Source organism: Scyliorhinus canicula, chromosome 6 (assembly GCF_902713615.1).
Source record: "Scyliorhinus canicula chromosome 6, sScyCan1.1, whole genome shotgun sequence".
NCBI lineage: Eukaryota > Metazoa > Chordata > Chondrichthyes > Carcharhiniformes > Scyliorhinidae > Scyliorhinus > Scyliorhinus canicula.
In genome coordinates, this window is record NC_052151.1 from 86,669,797 (window position 1) to 86,690,411 (window position 20,615).

Sequence of the window (20,615 nt, forward strand, 5' to 3'; positions counted from 1 at the left end):
ATGGCACTCATCCAAGGTCTCTGAGGCGAAGGGGTTGAATCCACGGGAATCTGCATATTCCAGTGAGACTTCCTGCCTCGCTCTAATGTGCAGATTTGCCAAAAAGAGTGATCCTGTCCATAGTGTCCATAGATGGGGTATTGGGGTTACAGGGATAGAGCGGGGAAGTGGGCCTAGGTAGGGTGCTCTTTCACATGGTTGGCAAATTCTACGAATTCTACAGCACAGAGGCCATTTTGCAACCAAAATCGCTTGGCAGGATAGAGCCGAGCTTTGAGACCACCATTCATATAAATGTAGAATTGTATTTAACCATGTCTTAATTAGAGGCTGCACAACCTTTGAATGTTCAGTGGATTTTTCATCGACAGTAATTGCTCAGTCAGTTTTGGGAATTGTAAACTTTCCCTTTCATTTATTATTTTGTTTACAGTAAATCATCAGTGAGCGGAAGAGCTGCAAATTTAACTTGTGCTTTTATTACATTTCCAGTAATAAGGAATTTCCTGTACATTTATATGATGAAATAGCCGGGAAACATTAAAAGGCTAAATTTCCCCTCAATGGGAGATAACAGCCCAGACTTAAACAGCAGTAAACCACAGTTAAGCTTGTTTTCTCCAGCTGGCAGTAACTAGCAGATGAAAGAATGTTAGTGACGAACTGGAAAAACATAAAACCCGAAACAGGTCAGTTGTGAACAAGTGAGAGTGGAAAGTTGGCTGGGTTCCTAAGGAAAGGGATACTGAGGTTCTATCAGGGGAATTTTTTTGTTGAAGTTGTTGAGTGGAATTTGAACACACAGCTGAAATTTTGTCCACTGAAGACAGGATTCCAGATGAGAGATAAATGGATGGGGATTTCAGGCCACTTCATTCACACATTGACTAACATTTGACAAATGATTCAGTAAATCGGTTGGCTAGCCCTGTCCCACAATAGTAACTAATTATACGGCTAGAAATTATACATGGCAGTATTGGGACGGATGTGGCATTCCTACATCCCCCATTTTAATAGCAATATTAACCTATTGCTCTAAACTGACTCCATTAAAGTAACAGACAAAAGAGTATCTGCCAGGATTCCATTTTGAAGGGGAGAGGAGCTTAGAGAATGAACTTAGGTTGAGCTTAGATGGCTGAAAGCGTAGTCACCAGTGGTTGGGTGAAGGCAAGGAACATAGTCAAGGTACCAGAATCTAAGACAATCCAGCAAATTCAGTGATGGGGTGCTGTTATAGCTCAAGAGGACATTACAGATAGGGAGCAGCCAAAACATGGGTTTATTTAAATGCATAGATAAGAATTTGAAATTTGAGACACTGAATGAAATGACTTAAATTAAAATCGCTTATTGTCACAAGTAGGCTTCAAATGAAGTTACTGTGAAAAGCCCCTAGTCACCACATTCCGGCACCTGTTCAGGGCGGCTGGTGCAGGAATTGAATCCACGCTGCTGGCCATGTTCTGCTTTACAAGTCAGATATTTAGTCCACTGTGCTAAACCAGCCCCAGAAACACCTAAGCACCAATTTAGGTCCTCAAACACACGGATAATGGTTTAGAAGGAAGTGGTCTTTCAATTCCTTAGCTAAGAAAATTGTGGATTATGTTGGAAAGCAGTCTATCCATATAGAGACAGTAGGCAGGTTGAGAGAGGTGAGAGAGGGGTGTCATTAGTGTACATGTGAAAGTTGATTGTATAGAATTCTCTAGAAGTAATGTTATTGCAGTGGGGACGGAAGCCATGAGTAGAGATATTCTGACTGCATATGATGACACAGATAAGAGTAGTGTGCTGTTATCAAGATATACAACAGAGGAGAAACGCTGGAGGTTGTGGAAGAAGAAAAATGATAATGAACCACAATCATAAAGAATGCTGTTTATGACTTTAGTTAGACCCCTTTCAGTTCTGTGGGAGAGGTTGAAATGTTTTTGGAGGGTTTAAAACAAGTTGACCTTGCAGAGGGCATCGGTGGAAATGGGAAAAGAAAATGCCTCTGATCTTCTAGACGAGATTCTGATTAATAAGGGGATGAGGGGTTGTGGGGAGAAGGCAGGAGAATGGGGATGAGAAACATATCAACCATGATGGAATGGCGGAGAAGATACGATAGCCTGAATGGCCTAATTCTGCTCCTATGTCTTATGGAGAGTTGGTGGTAATATGGGGAGGATTGGCTTGATGGACAAGGAGAAAGGGTTAAGCAGCAGAGGCAGCTGAAAAGGTTCATCAGGAATTTCCACAAGAAATCTCCCTAGTGAGGGTTGCTGCAATCTTGGCTAAAGGTTGACTGAATCCTCGGTGAGACACATAAATGAGATTTCCACTCAGGTTACTGCAATTGATCAGGAATGCTTCCAAGGATTTTTTTTTCCGAGAGGCAAATGCGGAAGGAGGTAGGGTTAGAAGAGAGCTGGGCATGTCAATGGAAGGGGAAGGCATCAGAGATCATATTATTGCTAATTGAGACCAAGGCAAATTGTAGCTTCTGCTTAATATTTATTGTAATTATATCAATTGACATAAGATTACATGGAATGTACGGTACAGAAACAGGGCATTAGCCCAATTTGTCTGAGCTGGTGTTCATACTAGTCTCCTACAATCACATCTGTTTCATCCCAGTCCCCTTCTATTCCCTTTCCTCTCATGTATTCACCAATTTCCTTTTGAAATGATTTAAGTAATTTGCTTCAACCATTCCCTGTGGCAGTGAGTTCCTGATTCTGACTACCGTCTAAATAAAGACATGGGGCGGGATTCTGCCCTACCCGGCAGGGCGGGCCGTACCAGCGCCGAGGAGTGGCGTGAACCACTCCGGTATCGGGCCGCCCAGAAAGTGCGGAATCCTCCGCACCTTCAGGGACTAGGCCGGCGCCGGTGGGGCTGGCGCCACGCCAGCCGGTGCCGCAGGGCCCCTGCTGGCCGGCGCGAGTTGGCGTATGCGCAGGAGCACCAGCAAGTACAGGCGTCATCCCAACGCATGTGCAGGGGGGTTCGTCTCTGCGCCGGCCAAGGTGGACCGTTACAGCGGCCGGCGCGGAGGGAAAGAGTGCCCCCACGGGACAGGCCCGCCCATGGATTGGTGCGCCACGATTACGGGCCAGGCCACTGTGCTCCCCCTACCCCCGGGGCCAGATCCCCCCATGCCCCCCGAGGACTCTGTAGGCCGCCTGCAGACCCAGATCCCGCCGGTACGGACTGGGATTGATTTACACCGGCGAGACAAACCGAAAACAAACGGCCACTCGGCCCATCACATGGTGGAGAATCGCTAGGGGGGGCTGCTGACAACGACTCCCGACCAGCGCGACACGATTCCTACCCCGCCGAAAAACCGGTGCCCAGCGGGTGGGGGGGGGGGGGGGGGATCGGAGAATCCCGCCCATGTTTCCTTCTTTGCCCATTGGATTTATTAGTAACTGCTTTTTCAATTATTTGTTTATAGGGGGCACAATATTGGCACAAGGCTAGTCGAAGATTTTCTGGCTCGATCAAACACTGCGCAATGTCGTAATTCATACGAAACAGCAGAAGTAATTGCGAAGGTAAGTATTATTGAACACACTGGAGGAAAGTTATAACTCTTAAAACTGGATCAAGTTAAATGTTAAAATGTTTGAAATATCAGACCCCAATCCAACTGACCAAATGTATGTCCCATTTGTGTTAACGGAGGCAGGATGTGGGACACACTACCAATCAAATCTGAGGAGGCAATTTTTTCATTTAAATACAAACCTCAGATATTTATCTTCATTTTAGGTTTAATCATGCTCACCTTAAATCTTACAGTTAAAGGGAGCCAAGGACTGCTATATGGATGAGGTAAATACTTTCCTAGCACTGCTGTGGGCCAGGAGTAGCGGGAGTACCATCAAATATCGGGCTCATCAACCTCTAGCCTTGCGACTGGCCATCCCCCCCCCCCCCCCCCCCCACTGTCCCCCTCCCCCCACCTGCATTCCACCACCACCTCTCACAGCCTCTTCCACTCTGCCTAGAAGCAGTCCCTTCCCACCTCAACCCGACCTCTATTTTCACCTTTCCCGTGTTACATTGACTCATCACTCCGGCCTTTCTGATCTCTCCTTGCCCTGCAATCACTGCCCTGCCCACCCCCCCCCCCCCCCCCCCTCTCCCCCGCCATCAAACTTGTCTTTCTGATTGCTCCCTCCTCTGCACTCCCTCACCCTAACATGGAGGTGTTGGCGTTGGACTGGGGTGAGCACAGTAAGAAGTCTTACAACACCAGGCTAAAGTCCAACAGGTTTATTTGGAATCACTAACTTTCGGAGCGCAGCTCCTTCCTCAGTTGAGTGATGAAGGAACTGCGCTCCAAAAGCTAGTGATTTCAAATAAATTCAAATGTTGGACGGTAACCTGGCCCGGGATTCTCCCCTACCCGGCGGGGAGGGAGTCCCGGCGTGTCGGAGTGGCGTGAACCACTCCAACGTCGGGCCGCCCCAAAGGTGCGAACGTCTCCGCACCTTTAGGGGCCAAGCCCTAACATTGAGGGACTCGGCCCGCGCCGGAGTGGTTGGCGCTCCGCCGGCTGGCGGGAACGGCCTTTGGCGCCACGCCAGCTGGGGCCGAAGGGACTCCGCCAGCCGGCGGAAGTCTGCGCATGCGCCGGAGCGTCAGCGGCTGCCGACGACATCCCCGCGCATGCGCAGGGGAGGGGGTCACTTCCGCCTCCACCATGTTGAAGACTATGGCGAAGGCGGAAGGAAAAGAGTGCCCCCATGGCACAGACCCGCCCTGTGATCGGTGGGTCCCGATCGCGGGCCAGGCCACCGTGGGGGCACCCACCAGGGCCAGATCGCCCTGCGCCCTCCCCCCCCCCCCCCAGGACCCTGGAGCCGGCCTGCGCCGCCTGGTCCCGCCAGTAAGGTAGGTGGTTTGATCCACGCTGGCGGGAGAGGCATGACAGTGGCGGGACTTCAGCCCGTCGCGGGCTGGAGAATCGTCGGGGTGAGGGGGGTGGGGCGCTGACCGGCACGCCGCAATTCCTGCCCCCGCCGAATCTCTGGTGCCGGAGATTTCGGGATACGGCGGAGGCGGGACTGACCCCGGCCCCCGGCGATTCTCCAACCCGGCGGGGGGTCGGAGAATCCCGTCCCTGGTGTTGTTGTAAGACGTCTTACTGTTGCTCACCTCAGCCTCCAATCTTCCCCCGATCACCTCCCATTCCCTCCTCTCTACCATTGACCCTTCTAATATCATTGCCTCCAAAATAGCACAATCTCTTCTCCATCTTTCCCCAGGACACTGCCACTAATCTCCACGCCTACCCCTCCCACCCACTCCGACCCCCAACCAGCCCTCCTGATCTCCACATCCCAAACGCCAACCTCTGATCTCCCCCCCCCCCCCCCCCCAATCTGGCTGATCTTTCTTCAACTGACCCCCTTGCTGACATTCCATCATTCCAACTTTTTCACCACTACCAGCCCAGCATCCAATCACTCTCCATCACTCCTCCACTCCCCTGCCCTCCAATCCCTCTTTACATTCTCTCCTCTCTCCTTACTGTCTACTTGCAGAGCAGCGAGGCAGCATCTCAGTCCAGTTGGCACTGGTAGGAAAATAAAGGCACAAAACAAGGGCAGTCAGATCCAACCGTTAAATTTAGCAGCAGCTGACTGAAATCCATTCCATCCTGCCACTCCCTCTTTTGTAATATTAGAGCGGTTATTTAGAAGGAAATGGAATATGAGATATGCAGCAGCTCCTTTAAATATTGCAGAATTTATGATTCCCGTAGCGATCCATAGATCAGTTCAAATATTCGTGGCCGTTGAAAGCATTCAATTTCATTGTGCAACCGCTCACCAATTAATTCTATCAATAAAATGCATTTGCATTAATAATAAAGCTGCTGTTCCTGTACATTGGCAACTGTGCAATATGCCAAGTGGAAATTCAGAACTGCAGAGATCATTCTTTCCACTGCTTACTGGCAAATCAGATCAATAATGCTTATGGTATTAAAAATGTTCACCTTTAGGCCCTCAGTTTCCTTAGGGATTGTTATGGGGATATCACCAGGTCTGTCTTTCCTGCGATTTTCCAGATGGTCCTTGCAAGGCTGGTACCAGTGTCCTAGTGATCTCAGAGACTGAGATGTGCTAAGTTGGGGGTTCCTGCTCCCTGGGCTCAGTCAGGATGTGAGATCAGAGATCCTATGCAAAGTGAGATGAGGCATGCCAACCTCCATGGGCAACAGCTCATGGCAGGGAAATAGTCCAGAGACCCAAGGAATAGAAATGTGTATTAAAAGAACAGATTTGGATCAGCCTCCTTGCACATGGAGCCAATTGTACATAGAGCAGTCTCCTTCTACACAATGATGGAGCAGGTTTGCTGGCTGCATTAGATGGACCAGGTACCAAAAATGTAAGTGTAATGTAGTCCAGAAACGGACCAGCTCCAGACAACATGATGTCTATTCCTCAAACTCCAATGTGCTCTGTGCTGGGAGACACAGGTGGTCATACTACGGGACCATGGCTCACAGATTCTATGAGAATACTCATAGACGCAGTTATAATGCCGAATCAGATGGCAGATGTCTCAACAGCCTCAATTGGATGAAATCAGGGTTCTGTAACCTAGTCATCTGGGCTCTGCTTTTTTTTTCATATCCATTTTGATTTCTACAAATATCTCTAACTCTAGGGTGTCATGGTGGTTACCACGGCTGCCTCACAGCACTATGGGCCGGGTTCAATTCTGGACTTGGGTGATTGCCTCTGCGGAGGTTGTACCTTTTCTCCATGTCTGCGGAGGTTTTCTGCGGGTGCTCCGATTTTTATTTGAAAATATGTTTATTGAAATTCTGCATTAATATCAAAACTTTGCAGAACAATACATAAAAAGTAATAGTAACCACAATGATAACAACACCAAAACAAATATCACAAGCTGCCACTGTGTCTGTGACAGTAGTCCAGTACTATCATTTCCTACATTATTTACATTAGTGTGCATTGTACAATTTTTAAAAAGGTGTTCCTATTGGGGCTTTTAAAGTTTAATAGTAAGAATTGTACACAACTTTACATACGTATTTACAAATACTGCCAGGATTCTTTACATTGTTTCTAATTACTTTTGTTTTGCTGGGTGGGGGGGAGGTTCTGTTCCCCCTTATGTTCTCGAGGGAGGTCCGGATGATCCACCTTCCCGGTTCAACATGTGCCCCTTCCTGCGAGTGGCCTTCCTCCCCATTTCTTCTTTGCTGCATACAAGCTCCCTTTCATCCAGCTGGTTCTCCCTGTCTCCCCCCTTCCTACCCCTCTTCAGAACCCTCCCCTCTTCCGAACCCTCCCCCTTGCCCTCCTTTCCTATCTGCTCCCCCCCAGCCCCCCAGTTAGGTTGCTGGTTGAAAACAGTCTGAGAAGAGGTTTGTAAACTTCTTCCACATAGTGAGGCAGCAGTGCTAACCACTGTGCTATCATGACGCCCCCTATCTCCTTGCCCATCTGCTCCTCCCATTTCCATCTGATCACATCCAGCGGGGTTCTGACCTTTTCTATGAGTCGTCCATAGATTTCGCCACATTAGCCATCCCCTAACTAATCCAGCCCTACCATTGTGTGCAGAAATGTGTGTCCCAGTCTCTGAGGAACATTTTTGGCTCCTTGCGGAGAAAGTCACGCAGTTGCAGGTACCTGAGCTCATTCCCTTTTGTAAGTTGGAGTCTCTGAGAATTCCCCCAGGATTACCAGTCTATCACCGACGTACATGTCCTTCATTCTTAGTGTCCACCTGTCCTCCCTCCATGTCCGAAATATGGCATCTATCCTCTCTGGTGTAAACCTATGATCATTGCAGATGGAGGGCCTCTATGAACACCTCTCCAAGCCTGAAATGGTGCCTGAACTGTTCCATTTCCTTAGTGTTGCCACTACCACCAAGCTCCAATGTACATGTGTGTGTGGGGGTGGGAGGGGTGTGTTGGTTTGCGGGGGCACATAGGGGAGCAGGTCATACGCATAGGGCAGGACTATGCTCTCTGCCCACTTTCTGAATGCCCGTCCACCACTCCTAAGATGGCCAGCGATTCGATCGCCAGTGTGAACAGGAATGGGGATAGCAGCAACCCTGCCTCATTCCCCTGTGCAGCAGATAGTATTCGGAGCTGGTGGCATTCGTCCGTCTGCTCGCTATAGGAGAGCTGAACAGGAACTTCACCGAGGCAGTGAACCCTTCTCCAAACCCAATCTGTCTTCGACTTTACCTTTCAACCCCTTCTGGGTCTTGACCAGGCTCGCCACCTCAGCCACGATTGCCGTGATCCGGTCCCGTTGGTCTGAGGCACCTTTTTTGAGGTCCTGTATCGTATTTTCCTGGGCCTCTAGCCTCTTCTCCGCATTGTCCATTGCCTCCCACATGGGGGCCATTGTGGCCTCCATTACCAACTCGACAGCTGCCAGGAGTCTTGGGAGCTCGGAGATGCTGATGCTTGTCAACATGTCGATCAGCATCTGGGTCTGTACTGGGAGCTCTGCGGGTCGATCCTCACCGGTTCTGTGCCTCTACGTGCGATTCCTTGATCTGAAGTTGTGGTTTCCCTCCCCTCGTCTTTATTGGCTTTCCGTATGGGCGTCTAATTCTTTCCCATCCTACTTGGCAGTCCGGTCGACATGGGTTAACCTGGGGGCTTAAGAGTACTTTTGACAAATTGTTGATATTAAAAGCCCTTGGTCGAGGTTCTTAGACTAGACCACCTTACGTGCGATTACTCAGCTCATGGCCACCAATGGAATTCCGGGTGCTCTGGTTTCCACCCACAGTCCAAAGACGTGCAGGTTAGGTGGATTAGCCACACTAAATTACCCCTTAATGCCCAAAAATGTGCAGGTTAGGTGGGCTACTGGGGTAAGACGGTGGAGTGGACCCAGATACAGTGCTCTTTTGGAGGGTTGGTGTAGACTTGATAGGCTGAATGGTCTCCTTGTACACTGTAGGCATTCTATGAATAGATTCTATTCTATGAATATGCATGTTCTATGCACCTCTTACTTGCACCATCATTTGTAAAAATCAATCTAATTATTTGTTTAATATCTGCACCATTTCTACTTTGTAATAATTTGTTTGGCTCCGAGTAGTTTTATTGTCGCTCTAACTGTTTTTTACTTCCTATGGTTTAGGAAGGGGCTGGTTTAGCTCACCAGGCTAAATCGCTGGCTTTTAAAGCAAACCAAGCAGGCCAGCAGCACGGTTCAATTCCCGTACCAGGTGCCGGAATGTGGCGACTAGGGGCTTTTCACAGTAACTTCATTGAAGCCTACTCGTGACAATAAGCCATTTTCATTTTCATTTCATGTGTTAATTAATGTTCTTCACATGTTCTTCTTAGGTTACCTTTTGAGTTTTTAATCATGTTCCTGTTATGAATCACTTCTAATCTCCCTCTCATATTTTCCATAACGTTGATAATTATCTTTAATGCGGCTAACCTTAAATTTACTATGCATTCCTTTGAAAATTTAGTTTAGTTGCAATCTTCCAATTTACATAAGAATCTCTAAATCTTGATGCATCCCATATTTGCCTGCTGGAATATATTTATTTTATATTATTGTGCAACTTATATTGGAAGATTTTCCACTTCCCCAACCTGTTTGGTAACATTTCTGCCCAGTTAATTTGAACCAGATAATTCTTTTTAGTGCACAAAATTCTCCTTTTCTATTCTATTTACATAGATACAGAGCCTGCTCCACCATTTATCACGATCATAGCTGATCATCCAACTCAATAGCCTAATCCTGCTTTCTCCCCATAGCCTGTGATCCCATTCACCTCAATTGCTATACCTAGCAGCCTCTTGAATATATTCAAAGTTTTAGCATCAGCTACTTCCTGTGGTAATGAATTCCACAGGCTCACCACTCTTTGGGTGAAGAAATGTCTTCTCATCTCTGTCCGAAATGGTTTACCTGAATCCTCAGACTGTGACCCCTGGTTCTGGACACACCTACCATTGGGAACATCTTTCCCGCATCTACCCTGTCTAGTCCTGTTAGAATTTTATAAGTCTCTATGAGATCTCCCCTCATTCTTCTGAACTCCAGCGAGAACAATCCTAACCTAGTCAATTTCTCCTCATATGACAGTCCTGCCATCCCTGGAATTAGTCTGGTAAGCCTTCGCTGCACTCCCTCGAGAGCAAGAACATCCTTCCTCAGAGAAGGAGACCAAAACTGCACGCAATACTCCAGGTGTGGCCTCACCTGTATAATTGTAGCAACACATCCCTGCTTCTGTACTCAAAACGTCTCGCAATGAAGACCAAGATGTTATTCCCTTCTTCACCGCCTGATGCATATGCATGCTTACCTTCAGCGACTGGTGCACAAGGACACCAAGCTGCACACTCCCCTCTCCCAATTTACAACCATTCAGGTAGTAATCTGCCTTCCTGTTTTTCTTCCAAAATGAATAACCTCACACTTATCCAAATTATATTGCATAGAACATAGAACAGTACAGCACAGAACAGGCCCTTCAGCCCTCGATGTTGTGCCGAGCCATGATCACCCTACTCAAACCCACGTATCCACCCTATACCCGTAACCCAACAACCCCCCCCCCTCCCCTTAACCTTACTTTTTAAGGACACTACGGGCAATTTAGCATGGCCAATCCACCTAACCCGCACATCTTTGGACTGGCATCTGCCATTGATTTGCCCACTTGCCCAACCTGTCCAGATCTTGCTGTAGGATCCCTGCAACCTCGTCACAGTTCACCCTCCCACCCAACTTGGTATCAACAGCAAACTTTGAGATGTTACATTTTGTTCCCTCATCCAAATCAATAATATATATTGAGAATAGCTGGGGTCCCAGCGCCGATCCCTGTGTTACCCCACTAGTTACTGCCTGCCAATTTGAAAAGGACCTATTAATTCCTAATCTTTGTTTCCTTGCTGCCAACCAGTTTTCTACACACCTCAGTACACTTCCCCCAATCCCATGCGCTTTAGTTTTGCATAATAATCTCTTATGCGGGACTTTGTCAAATGCCTTCTGAAAGTCCAAATATACCACATCGACTGGCTCCCCCTTGTGAACTGTACTGGTTGCATCTTCAAAGAATTCCAACAGATTTGTCAAGCATGATTTCCCCTTCATAAATCCATGCTGACTCTGACTGATCCTGCCACTGCTTTCTAAATGTTCCGCTATAAAGTCCTTGATTATGGATTCAAGAATTTTCCACACAACCGATGTTAGGCTTACTGGTTTATAATTCCCTGTTTTCTCTCTACCTCCGTTTTTAAATATTGAAGTGACATTAGCTACCCTCCAATCTGCAGGGACTGTTCAGGAGTCTATAGAATCCCGGAAGGTGACCACCAATGCATCCACTATTTCCAGAGCCACCTCCTTAAGCACTCTGGAATGCAGATTGTCAGACCCTGGGGATTTATCCACCTACAATCCCATCAACTTTCCCAGCACCATTTGTCTACTAATATTGATCTCCCTCAGTTATTCCCTCTCACTAAACCTCCAACATTTCTGTTATCTGATTTCTGTGTCTTTTGTAAAGATAGAACCAAAGTATGGTTTATAATTCCCTGTTTTCTCTCTACCTCCGTTTTTAAATATTGAAGTGACATTAGCTACCCTCCAATCTGCAGGGACTGTTCAGGAGTCTATAGAATCCCGGAAGGTGACCACCAATGCATCCACTATTTCCAGAGCCACCTCCTTAAGCACTCTGGAATGCAGATTGTCAGACCCTGGGGATTTATCCACCTACAATCCCATCAACTTTCCCAGCACCATTTGTCTACTAATATTGATCTCCCTCAGTTATTCCCTCTCACTAAACCTCCAACATTTCTGTTATCTGATTTCTGTGTCTTTTGTAAAGATAGAACCAAAGTATGTATTCAAATACACAGCCATTTCTTTGTCCCTTATTATGCATTCCCCTGTTTCTGTCTGTAGGGGGCCTACATTTGCCTTTACCAATCTCTTTCTCTTCACATATCTATAGAAACTCGTAGTGTCAGTCTTTATGTTCCCTGCAAGCTTCGTTTTGTACTGTATTTTCCCCTTCTTAATCAATCCCTTCGTCCTTTTTTGCTGAATTCTAAACTGCTCCCAATCCTCAGACCTATTGGGCGCGATTCTCCGCCCCCCCCCCCCCCCCATGATGGGTCGGAGAATAGCGGGAGGGCCTTCCCGACATTTTTCCCAACCTCCCGCTATTCTCCCCCCCCCCCCCCCCCCCCCCCACGGCCGCCCCACGACACAAATCGCTGCTCGTCATTTTTTACGGCGAGCAGCGATTCTCCCCTATCCGATGGGCCGATTTCCCAGGCCTTTACGGCCGTTTTCACAAACTCCAACACACCTGCTCTCACAGTTCGTGAAAACGGCCGCAAAGTGCCGTTCTGGAGAACCATGCCACCAATTGGTATGGGTGGTATGGGCCCGCGATCGGTGGGCACCGATCGCGGGCATCGGGTCCGAACCCCGCGCACTCTTTGTTCCTCCGCCGCCCCGCTGGATCAGTCCGCGGGGCGGCTGAGGGGCATAACGGCCCGCGCATGCGCGGGTTCACGCATATGCGTGATGACATCATCCGCGCATGCGCGGATTGGAGCCGTCCAATCCGCGCATGCACGGCTGATGTCATCGTTTGCGTCAGCCGCTGTTAACCTTGGCGCGCGGGCTTAGTGAAGTTCGCTAAGCCTGCGATGCCGAGGTTCACGGGGCCCCGCTGCTAGCCCCGACCGGGGAGCAGAATCGGGTCCCGGGAGGGGGCGCGGAGGCTGCCGTGAAACGCGGCCAGTTTCACGGCAGCCTTCACGACTCTCCGCATTTGCGGAGAATCGAGCCCATTATTTTTTTTGGCCAATCTGTATGCTTCTTCCTTGGATTGGATACTATTTCTAATTTCCTTTGTAAGCCATGGATTGGTCCTATTACCCATTTTGCTTTTGTCCCAAACAGGAATGAACAGTTGCTGCAGTTCCCCCATGCGTTCCTTGAATGTTTGCCATTGCTTATCCCCTGTCACCCCTTTAAGTAACTCCCCAATCTATCAAGGCCAACTCACGCCTCATATCTGTATAGTTTCTTGTATTAAGATCCAACACCCTAGTCTCCAAATCAACTACTTCACTCTCCATCTTGATAAAAAATTCCATCATGTTATGGTCGCTCATCCCCAAGGGGTCTCGCACAGCCAGATTGGCAATGATTCCCTTCTCATTACACAGTACCCAGTCAAAAATGGATTGCTCTCCAGTTGGTTCCTGCACATATTGGTCAAGAAAACCATCCCCTATACACTCCAGGAATTCCTCCTCTATGACATTGTGGCTAATTTGATTTGCCCAATCTATGTGAAGATTAAAATTATCCATGATCACCGATATTCCCTTATTACATGCATCTCTAATTTTGTATTTAATACCATACCAACATTACCATTGCAGTTTGGGGGTCTATATATGACACCCACTAATGTTTTTTGACTCCACATTGTCAGAGCTAATATCCTTTCTCACTATTGTGTTAATTTCCTCTTTAATCACCAGTGCCACACCGCCACCTTTTCTTTAATGCCTGTCCTTCCTAAATACTAATTCTATTACATTTGATGCTTCCATTATCTTTTCTTGGCTTACTATGATGAAGGTAGAAATTGTTATATATTATATTTTACAGTCTGTTGCAGTAATGTTATAAAAAAAACCTGAGTTAAGGTATATATTTGTTGCAGTAATAATATTAATGAACCTAGGTTAAGGCCCAGACTGTGTGTCTGCTAAAGCTGTAATTAAAGAGTCGTAAAGGTGAGGTCATGATCCATTCCAACCGCTTACTTGATTACAGATAAAGGGCTAATGGAATCATGTTTTGATTGATAGAGATTCACTGGAGTGTTGATAATTTCTGAGTGATTGTATTTAGGCCTAGCTAAGTAGGTTATGACACTTAGTGGAATACAGATGATGTAATTAATGCGAGCAGCCAGATCTGTTTGTATTTTGCAGTCTGTTTTAAGTTGAACAGCAACTTTGCCACATGCTGTTAGGTTGAGTGGAAACACTCTCCAAAAGTCTCTACCCGGCTAAGCAAGTAGCCTGTTTTGTTAACTTATTTATAAGAGGCATTTGAACTGGGTCTGGTCTGGCATTCTATCAAAATTGGCCACCCTACCAGAATTCAAAAGTTTAATTCCTTGTTTGGCTTGAGGTTATTGAACTTAACAACAGTGAGTGTGAGGAACTGGTGCTTTCTTTCAGGTGTTAATTCTCTTGTCAGTTTCAAAAGGAAGTGTCTTGTAAAATGGCTCTTTCAGTGGCAAAGAGTTTCCTGGGTGTTGAAGAGGTCACACTGGTTGGTTTACAAAGGGTGATTAAAACAAAGCTCTTGGATTTTGCAGTCAAGCTGCAGTTGACTTTACCTGTAAGGGTAAGGCAGGTGGAGATAATTCAAGCAATAGCGCCACATTTAAATTTGCCAAAGACACAGTCTGAATCATTGGAATTAGCTAGAATTCAATTACAAATTAAACAATTAGTAATGCAGGAAAAAGAAAGAGCTCCGCAAAAGGAAATTGAAATGGGGAAACCTGATGTGGAAATGGAAGGATTAGCAAGGGATGAAAATGAAAAGGAAAGAGCTACAATGACGGAAGAAAACGACAAGGAGAAAGATTTTGAACGTCAGAAAATTGAACTGCAAAGTGTTTATCAGCTTAAAAGATTGCAGTTGAATGCAGATGTGAGGAAAGATGAGAGGAAGTATTAACCCCTCTTAATCAAAAGCCTAGTGCGGGTATGCTTAAATATATTCAAGCACTGCCAAGGTTTGACAAGAGAGTTGTGGAGGCCTTATTTTTACTTATTTGAGAAAGTGATAAAACAATTTAATTGGCCCAAAACCATGTGGGTAGTGTTGGTTGAAACAAGGTTGGTAGGTAGAGCTAGTGAAGTGCTTGTGTTATTATCAGAGGAGGTATCTAGGGATTAGGATAAGATGAGAAAAGCCAAATTAGGTGCATATGAATTAGTGCCAGAAACCTACAGACAAAAGTTTAAGAATGTCAGGAAAGAACCAGGTCAGATGTAAATAGAATTTGTAGGAAGGCAACAAAATAATAGGTAGATGAGAAGCCCTTATTTTGGAGGAATTTAAAGATTCACTCCCCACAGTAGCAAAAGGTTCAAACTGCTAGATCGGCAGCAGAAATGGCAGATGGTTTTGACTTCGTTCATAAATCAAGGTTTGGTTTTCAACAGCAATTTCAATCTGTGAAGGTGTGAAACTGGGGAAATGAGAAATCCACAGGTGATCAAGGAAAATGAGGTCTCTAATAGCTGGAGATATTAAATAGATTTTTCCTCAGATTAAAAAGGAAACTTATTAGGGTGGAAGAGTGATAAGAAAACTTAAATATTTCCATTGTAATAAAGTTGGACACACAAAATCACAGTTTTGGAGGCTTAAGAGACGTACTGGGAAGACAGACTCTGAAACAGGATAGGCCAGTGGGATTTATTAAAGTGGAAACTTAAACCATGATTGCAGAGGAAGAGGTGCCAAAGAGTGCAAAGCCTGTTCAGAGGTTAGTTGATAAGCAGTTGTCAAATATTTTTAAAATTTTTATTTGTGAGGGTAAGGTTTACTCATGTGTTGAAGTTAAAAACTCACCACTATTCTTAGAATTGCCTATACCAAAAAGGGTCGACATTCTAAATGGTGAACAGCGATTCTCACCCCCTGACTCTTATGCAGGCTTAGGTGGATGCTGTTCAGGTCAAACTATATTTTCAAGTTATCTCCCGGTATAACCCATACCTTCACAGAAGAATTTTATCTACGTACCACTCAGTAGCATCGATCCTGTGTCCCGCATTGCTAAGTAAGTAAAGTAGACTTTGTAATAACCACTGTTTCAGGTTAAAACTTTTAAGTTATTTTATTATTATATTTTTTCTTTTAAAAGATTCAATCACTATCTTTACAGAAAAGTAAAAAGATCTTGCTTCTGGATTCTCCTAGTTGTTTGAAGAGACCTTCAGGTCCACCTTGACAATCACTTTTCTTTAGCTTTTGGTCTTCCTCAGATGGATTCGCTGTTCTGCTCAGTTTCTATGCTCTATCTGTCCCATGTACCGAGCTATTAGAGCTGACACTCTCTCTTCTTTAGCTTTTGGTCTTTCTCAGATGGATTCACTGTTCTGCTCGGTTGCTGTGCTCTATCTTTCCCATGACTGAGCTATGAGAGCTGACTCTGAGCTGACTCTCTGGCTGTCCCCTTTCTTAGGGTTTATATCCCCCTTCTAGCAGTTATTAACTTTTTATGACATTATTGTAAAGTCACTTTATTTTACTTCTGATTGTAAAAGGTACCTTTAATCTGAATTATTTCTTTTTTTTTTTCTTTTTTTTAATATAATTTTTATTGGAATTTTTTACAGAAAATATAAAACATAACGACAAACAATGAAATGCAACAAAATAACCCATAATAACTGTGACACCCCCAGACCGTATCGGCGCATGTATCACATCCCCCCACCCCCCCAACCCTAATGAACAACAAAAGAACTTAAAAAATATTAAAATTAAATAAACAAACATAGTCATTGTCGGCCCCCCCCCTTTTCCCTCCCCTTTTCCCTCCCCGGGTTGCTGCTGCTGCTGTCCCCGTACCCTATCGTTGAGCCAGAAAGTCGAGAAAAGGCTGCCACCGCCTAAAGAACCCTTGTACCGACCCTCTCAGGGCGAATTTGACCTTCTCTAGCTTAATGAAACCCGCCATGTCATTGATCCAGGTCTCCACGCTTGGGGGCCTCACATCCTTCCATTGTAGCAAGATCCTTCGCCGGGCTACTAGGGACGCAAAGGCCAGCACACCGGCCTCTTTCGCCTCCTGCACTCCCGGCTCCACCCCAACCCCAAAGATCGCGAGTCCCCATCCTAGCTTGACCCTGGATCCCACCACCCTCGACACCGTCCTCGCCACCCCCTTCCAGAACTCCTCCAGTGCCGGGCATGCCCAGAACATATGGGCATGGTTCGCTGGACTCCCCGAGCACCTGACACACCTGTCCTCACCCCAAAAAACCTACTCATTCTCGTCCCAGTCATGTGGGCCCTGTGCAGCACCTTGAATTGGATGAGGCTAAGCCGCGCACACGAGGAGGAAGAATTAACCCTCTCCAGGGCATCAGCTCACGTCCCGTCCTCGATCTGTTCCCCCAGTTCCCCCTCCCACTTCGTTTTCAGCTCCTCTACTGACGCCTCCTCCGCCTCCTGCATAACCTTGTAGATATCAGATATCTTCCCCTCTCCGACCCAGACCCCCGAAAGCACCCTGTCGCTCACCCCCCTCACGGGAAGCGAAGGGAATCCCTCCACCTGCCGCCTAGCAAATGCCTTTACCTGCAGATACCTGAACATGTTCCCGGGGGGAGCCCAAATTTCTCCTCCAACTCCCCCAGGCTCGCAAACCTCCCATCAATAAACAGGTCCCTCAGCTGTCTGATGCCCGCTCTGTGCCAACCCTGAAATCCCCCATCAATGTTCCCCGGGACGAACCTATGGTTCCCCCTTAACGGAGCCTCCATCGAGCCCCCACTTCTCCCCTATGTCGCCTCCACTGCCCCCAAATCTTGAGGGTAGCCGCCACCACCGGACTCGTGGTATACCTCGTAGGAGGGAACGGCCACGGCGCCGTTACCAGGGCCCCCAGGCTTGTATCGCCACAGGACGCCCTCTCCATCCGTTTCCATGCTGCCCCCTCCCCCTCCATTACCCACTTGCGCACCATCGACACATTGGCCGCCCAATAATACCCCGAGAGATTGGGTAACGCCAGCCCCCCACCATCTCTACCCCGCTCCAAGAAGACCCTCTTCGCCCTCGGGGTCCCATGCGCCCAAACAAAGCTCATGATGCTGCTAGTCACCCTTCTAAAAAAGGCCCTAGGGATAAAGATGGGCAAACACTGAAAAAGGAACAAGAACCTCGGGAGAACCGTCATTTTGACGGACTGCACTCTACCCGCCAACGATAGCGGCACCATGTCCCACCTTTTAAATTCCTCTTCCATCTGCTCCACCAGCCTGGTAAAATTAAGCTTATGGAGAGTCCCCCAACTCCTGGCCACCTGCACCCCCAGGTATCTGAAACTCTTCACTGCCCTCTTAAATGGGAGTCTCCCGATTCCCTCCTCCTGATCACCCGGGTATACTACAAATACCTCACTCTGGCCTAAATTTAACTTATAGCCCGAGAAGCCCCCAAATTCCGCTAACAGCTCCATCACCCCCGGCATTCCCCCTTCTGGATCCGCCACATACAACAGCAGGTCGTCCGCATACAGCGATACACGATGTTCCTCCCCACCCCTCACCAGACCCCTCCATCTCCCTGACTCCCTCAACGCCATAGCCAAAGGTTCAATCGCCAGTGCAAAGAGCAAGGGGGACAGGGGGCACCCCTGCCTGGTCCCACGGTAGAGCCTAAAGTACTCCGATCTCCTTCCATTGGTAACTACACTAATCTGAATTATTTCTAACACGACTATATTCATATTGAGCATGACTTCAGCTCATAGATCTCTGATTACAGGGGCTGGTTTAGCTCACTCAGCTAAATCGCTGGCTTTTAAAGCAAACCAAGCAGGCCAGCAGCACGGTTCGATTCCCGTACCAGCCTCCCCGGACAGGCGCCGGAATGTGGTGACTAGGGGCTTTTCACAGTAACTTCATTGAAGCCTACTCGTGACAATAAGCAATTTTCATTTCACATTGTATCCTTTGTGATGTTCAAAAGTGCTTTGATTCCAAAGGGGTGTTACTTCTGGTTCCTGTCATTTCTATAGTTTTATTATTATCAAATTGTGTCCCAGATCATAATTTTGACTTTGATTTGGGTCTAATTTGTGTTCTCGTAGACAGGTTGTCTCCAGCTTTCTTTAATTTAATTGATGTCAGCAGAATTTCACACCTATACATTTGTCACCTAATTCAACTGAAAACCTCATCCATTCTTTTCACTCTGCTTACTTAACTTCAATGAAGGTGTGAAATATTGTTTTTAGCTGTATACTAAAATTCACTTGATTGTGTCTTGAAAGACCTGCTTGTTTTGTTTGCTAAGCTTGCTTGACTAAGGCTATCTGCATTTTACAATCCTCTCCTGCAGCTGCTGTTAACCCTTCATGGGATTTTTCCCTACATTCTCTCATGCACTCTTAGATCAGGTATTGCCAGAATTCCATGTTTCAAATGACATATCTTTCCATATTTTCAATTACAGTGTGAAAGGTGGGGTCGGTAAGGAGGTTAAGATCTTCAGGGATACAGGAGCAAATTAATCTTTAATGGTAACAGAAAAGGAGATATGGGACACAATTTAACAGAAAGATTGCGAGGTGTCATTTTGGGCACAGTTGGCAGGGTGTTCCTCGATGGCCGTGTTGGCGAGATCGTGACACATATTTAATGGCATTTAGTGCCAAAAATGAGCCCTCACTGGTTGTCTTGCCATCTGATTTACCAGCCTCACACCTCAGCATCTCACCACAAACAAGATTAAGCTGCTTTTAAATGCTCCCATACCATTCACTCCCAGTCAACACACAAGCATGGCAGCCTGGAGATTTGCTCCTCGTTTTGGGGATGCCAACCTGGTCAGGCTTCCCGATGCCATTGATGTAAGACAAGGTCGGAGAACCAGCAACGGGGTCCCGGGACCCTCAAATTCCCCAAGCCTCCCCATCCTTACCTGTCCTGCCTTCTCTCGGAGTGCCATCCAGCGAGCCAGTTATGCTGGCAAACTTTGCTTTGCACGCTCATCCCTGGCCACATCTGGAGTCCCTAGACCCCAGACCTCTGCCGGGAACATTAGTGAGACTATGATCAGGTGCCCTGCCTGATCCACACACTCGCCATTTTTGGTCGCGAGAAGATCCTCAGTGCTGAAGCCCTGCCCTTAGCATTTGATTGTTTGCAGTCACCTCTATGGTGCTAATTCTCATAGAGTTCAGGCATAGTGTTCAGACTTCAAAGTTTGATTGAAATGCTAAGCACTAATCATCATCTGAGACATAGCACGTGTGCCCTCGAGTCAAACAACTGAGATGCTCCAAGAAATATATCCTGGGTTGTTTCCAGATTGTGTGGCAATAAGATCCCAAAGCCACAGGTTGAAATAGGAGGAGAAATCAAGGAATAACGATAGGGAGGCTGAGGTTCACTTATCGGATACAATCTTTGACCAGATGGTTGATAAAGAACAAAAGCAGCTGGAGGATAAAGTGGATATCTTTAGTTCAGAAAAATTAGTAGAATTACAGCAGAATGATTCAGAGATAAAGCAATTGTGTCAGAAAGCATACACAGGAATAGAATCTGAATGTATACCAGAGTGTTATTACATTAGAATTAATGTATTCAAGCAGATGAGAATGAGCAGAAATTCATCAAGTTGTCTTACCGGTGGGGTACAGAAATGTTTTTTTGCGGGTAGAGCACAAGGTTCCAGTAGGGGGTCATTTAGGAGTCAGTAAAACTCAAGCAAAAATACAAAAACTTTTTTATTGGCCTG

General features: G+C 46.7%; 1 protein-coding gene across 2 annotated transcripts in view; it reads left to right on the forward strand.

Moving 5' to 3' along the window:
- Positions 1–20,615, forward strand: part of LOC119967294 (trafficking protein particle complex subunit 3-like) — a 69,021-nt gene that overhangs the window by 31,449 nt on the left and 16,957 nt on the right. For both annotated transcript variants that reach the window (XM_038799631.1, XM_038799632.1), the window contains one exon: positions 3,458–3,557. In XM_038799631.1, the coding sequence (XP_038655559.1) occupies positions 3,458–3,557 (100 nt within the window). The remainder of the gene's footprint in view (positions 1–3,457; positions 3,558–20,615) is intronic.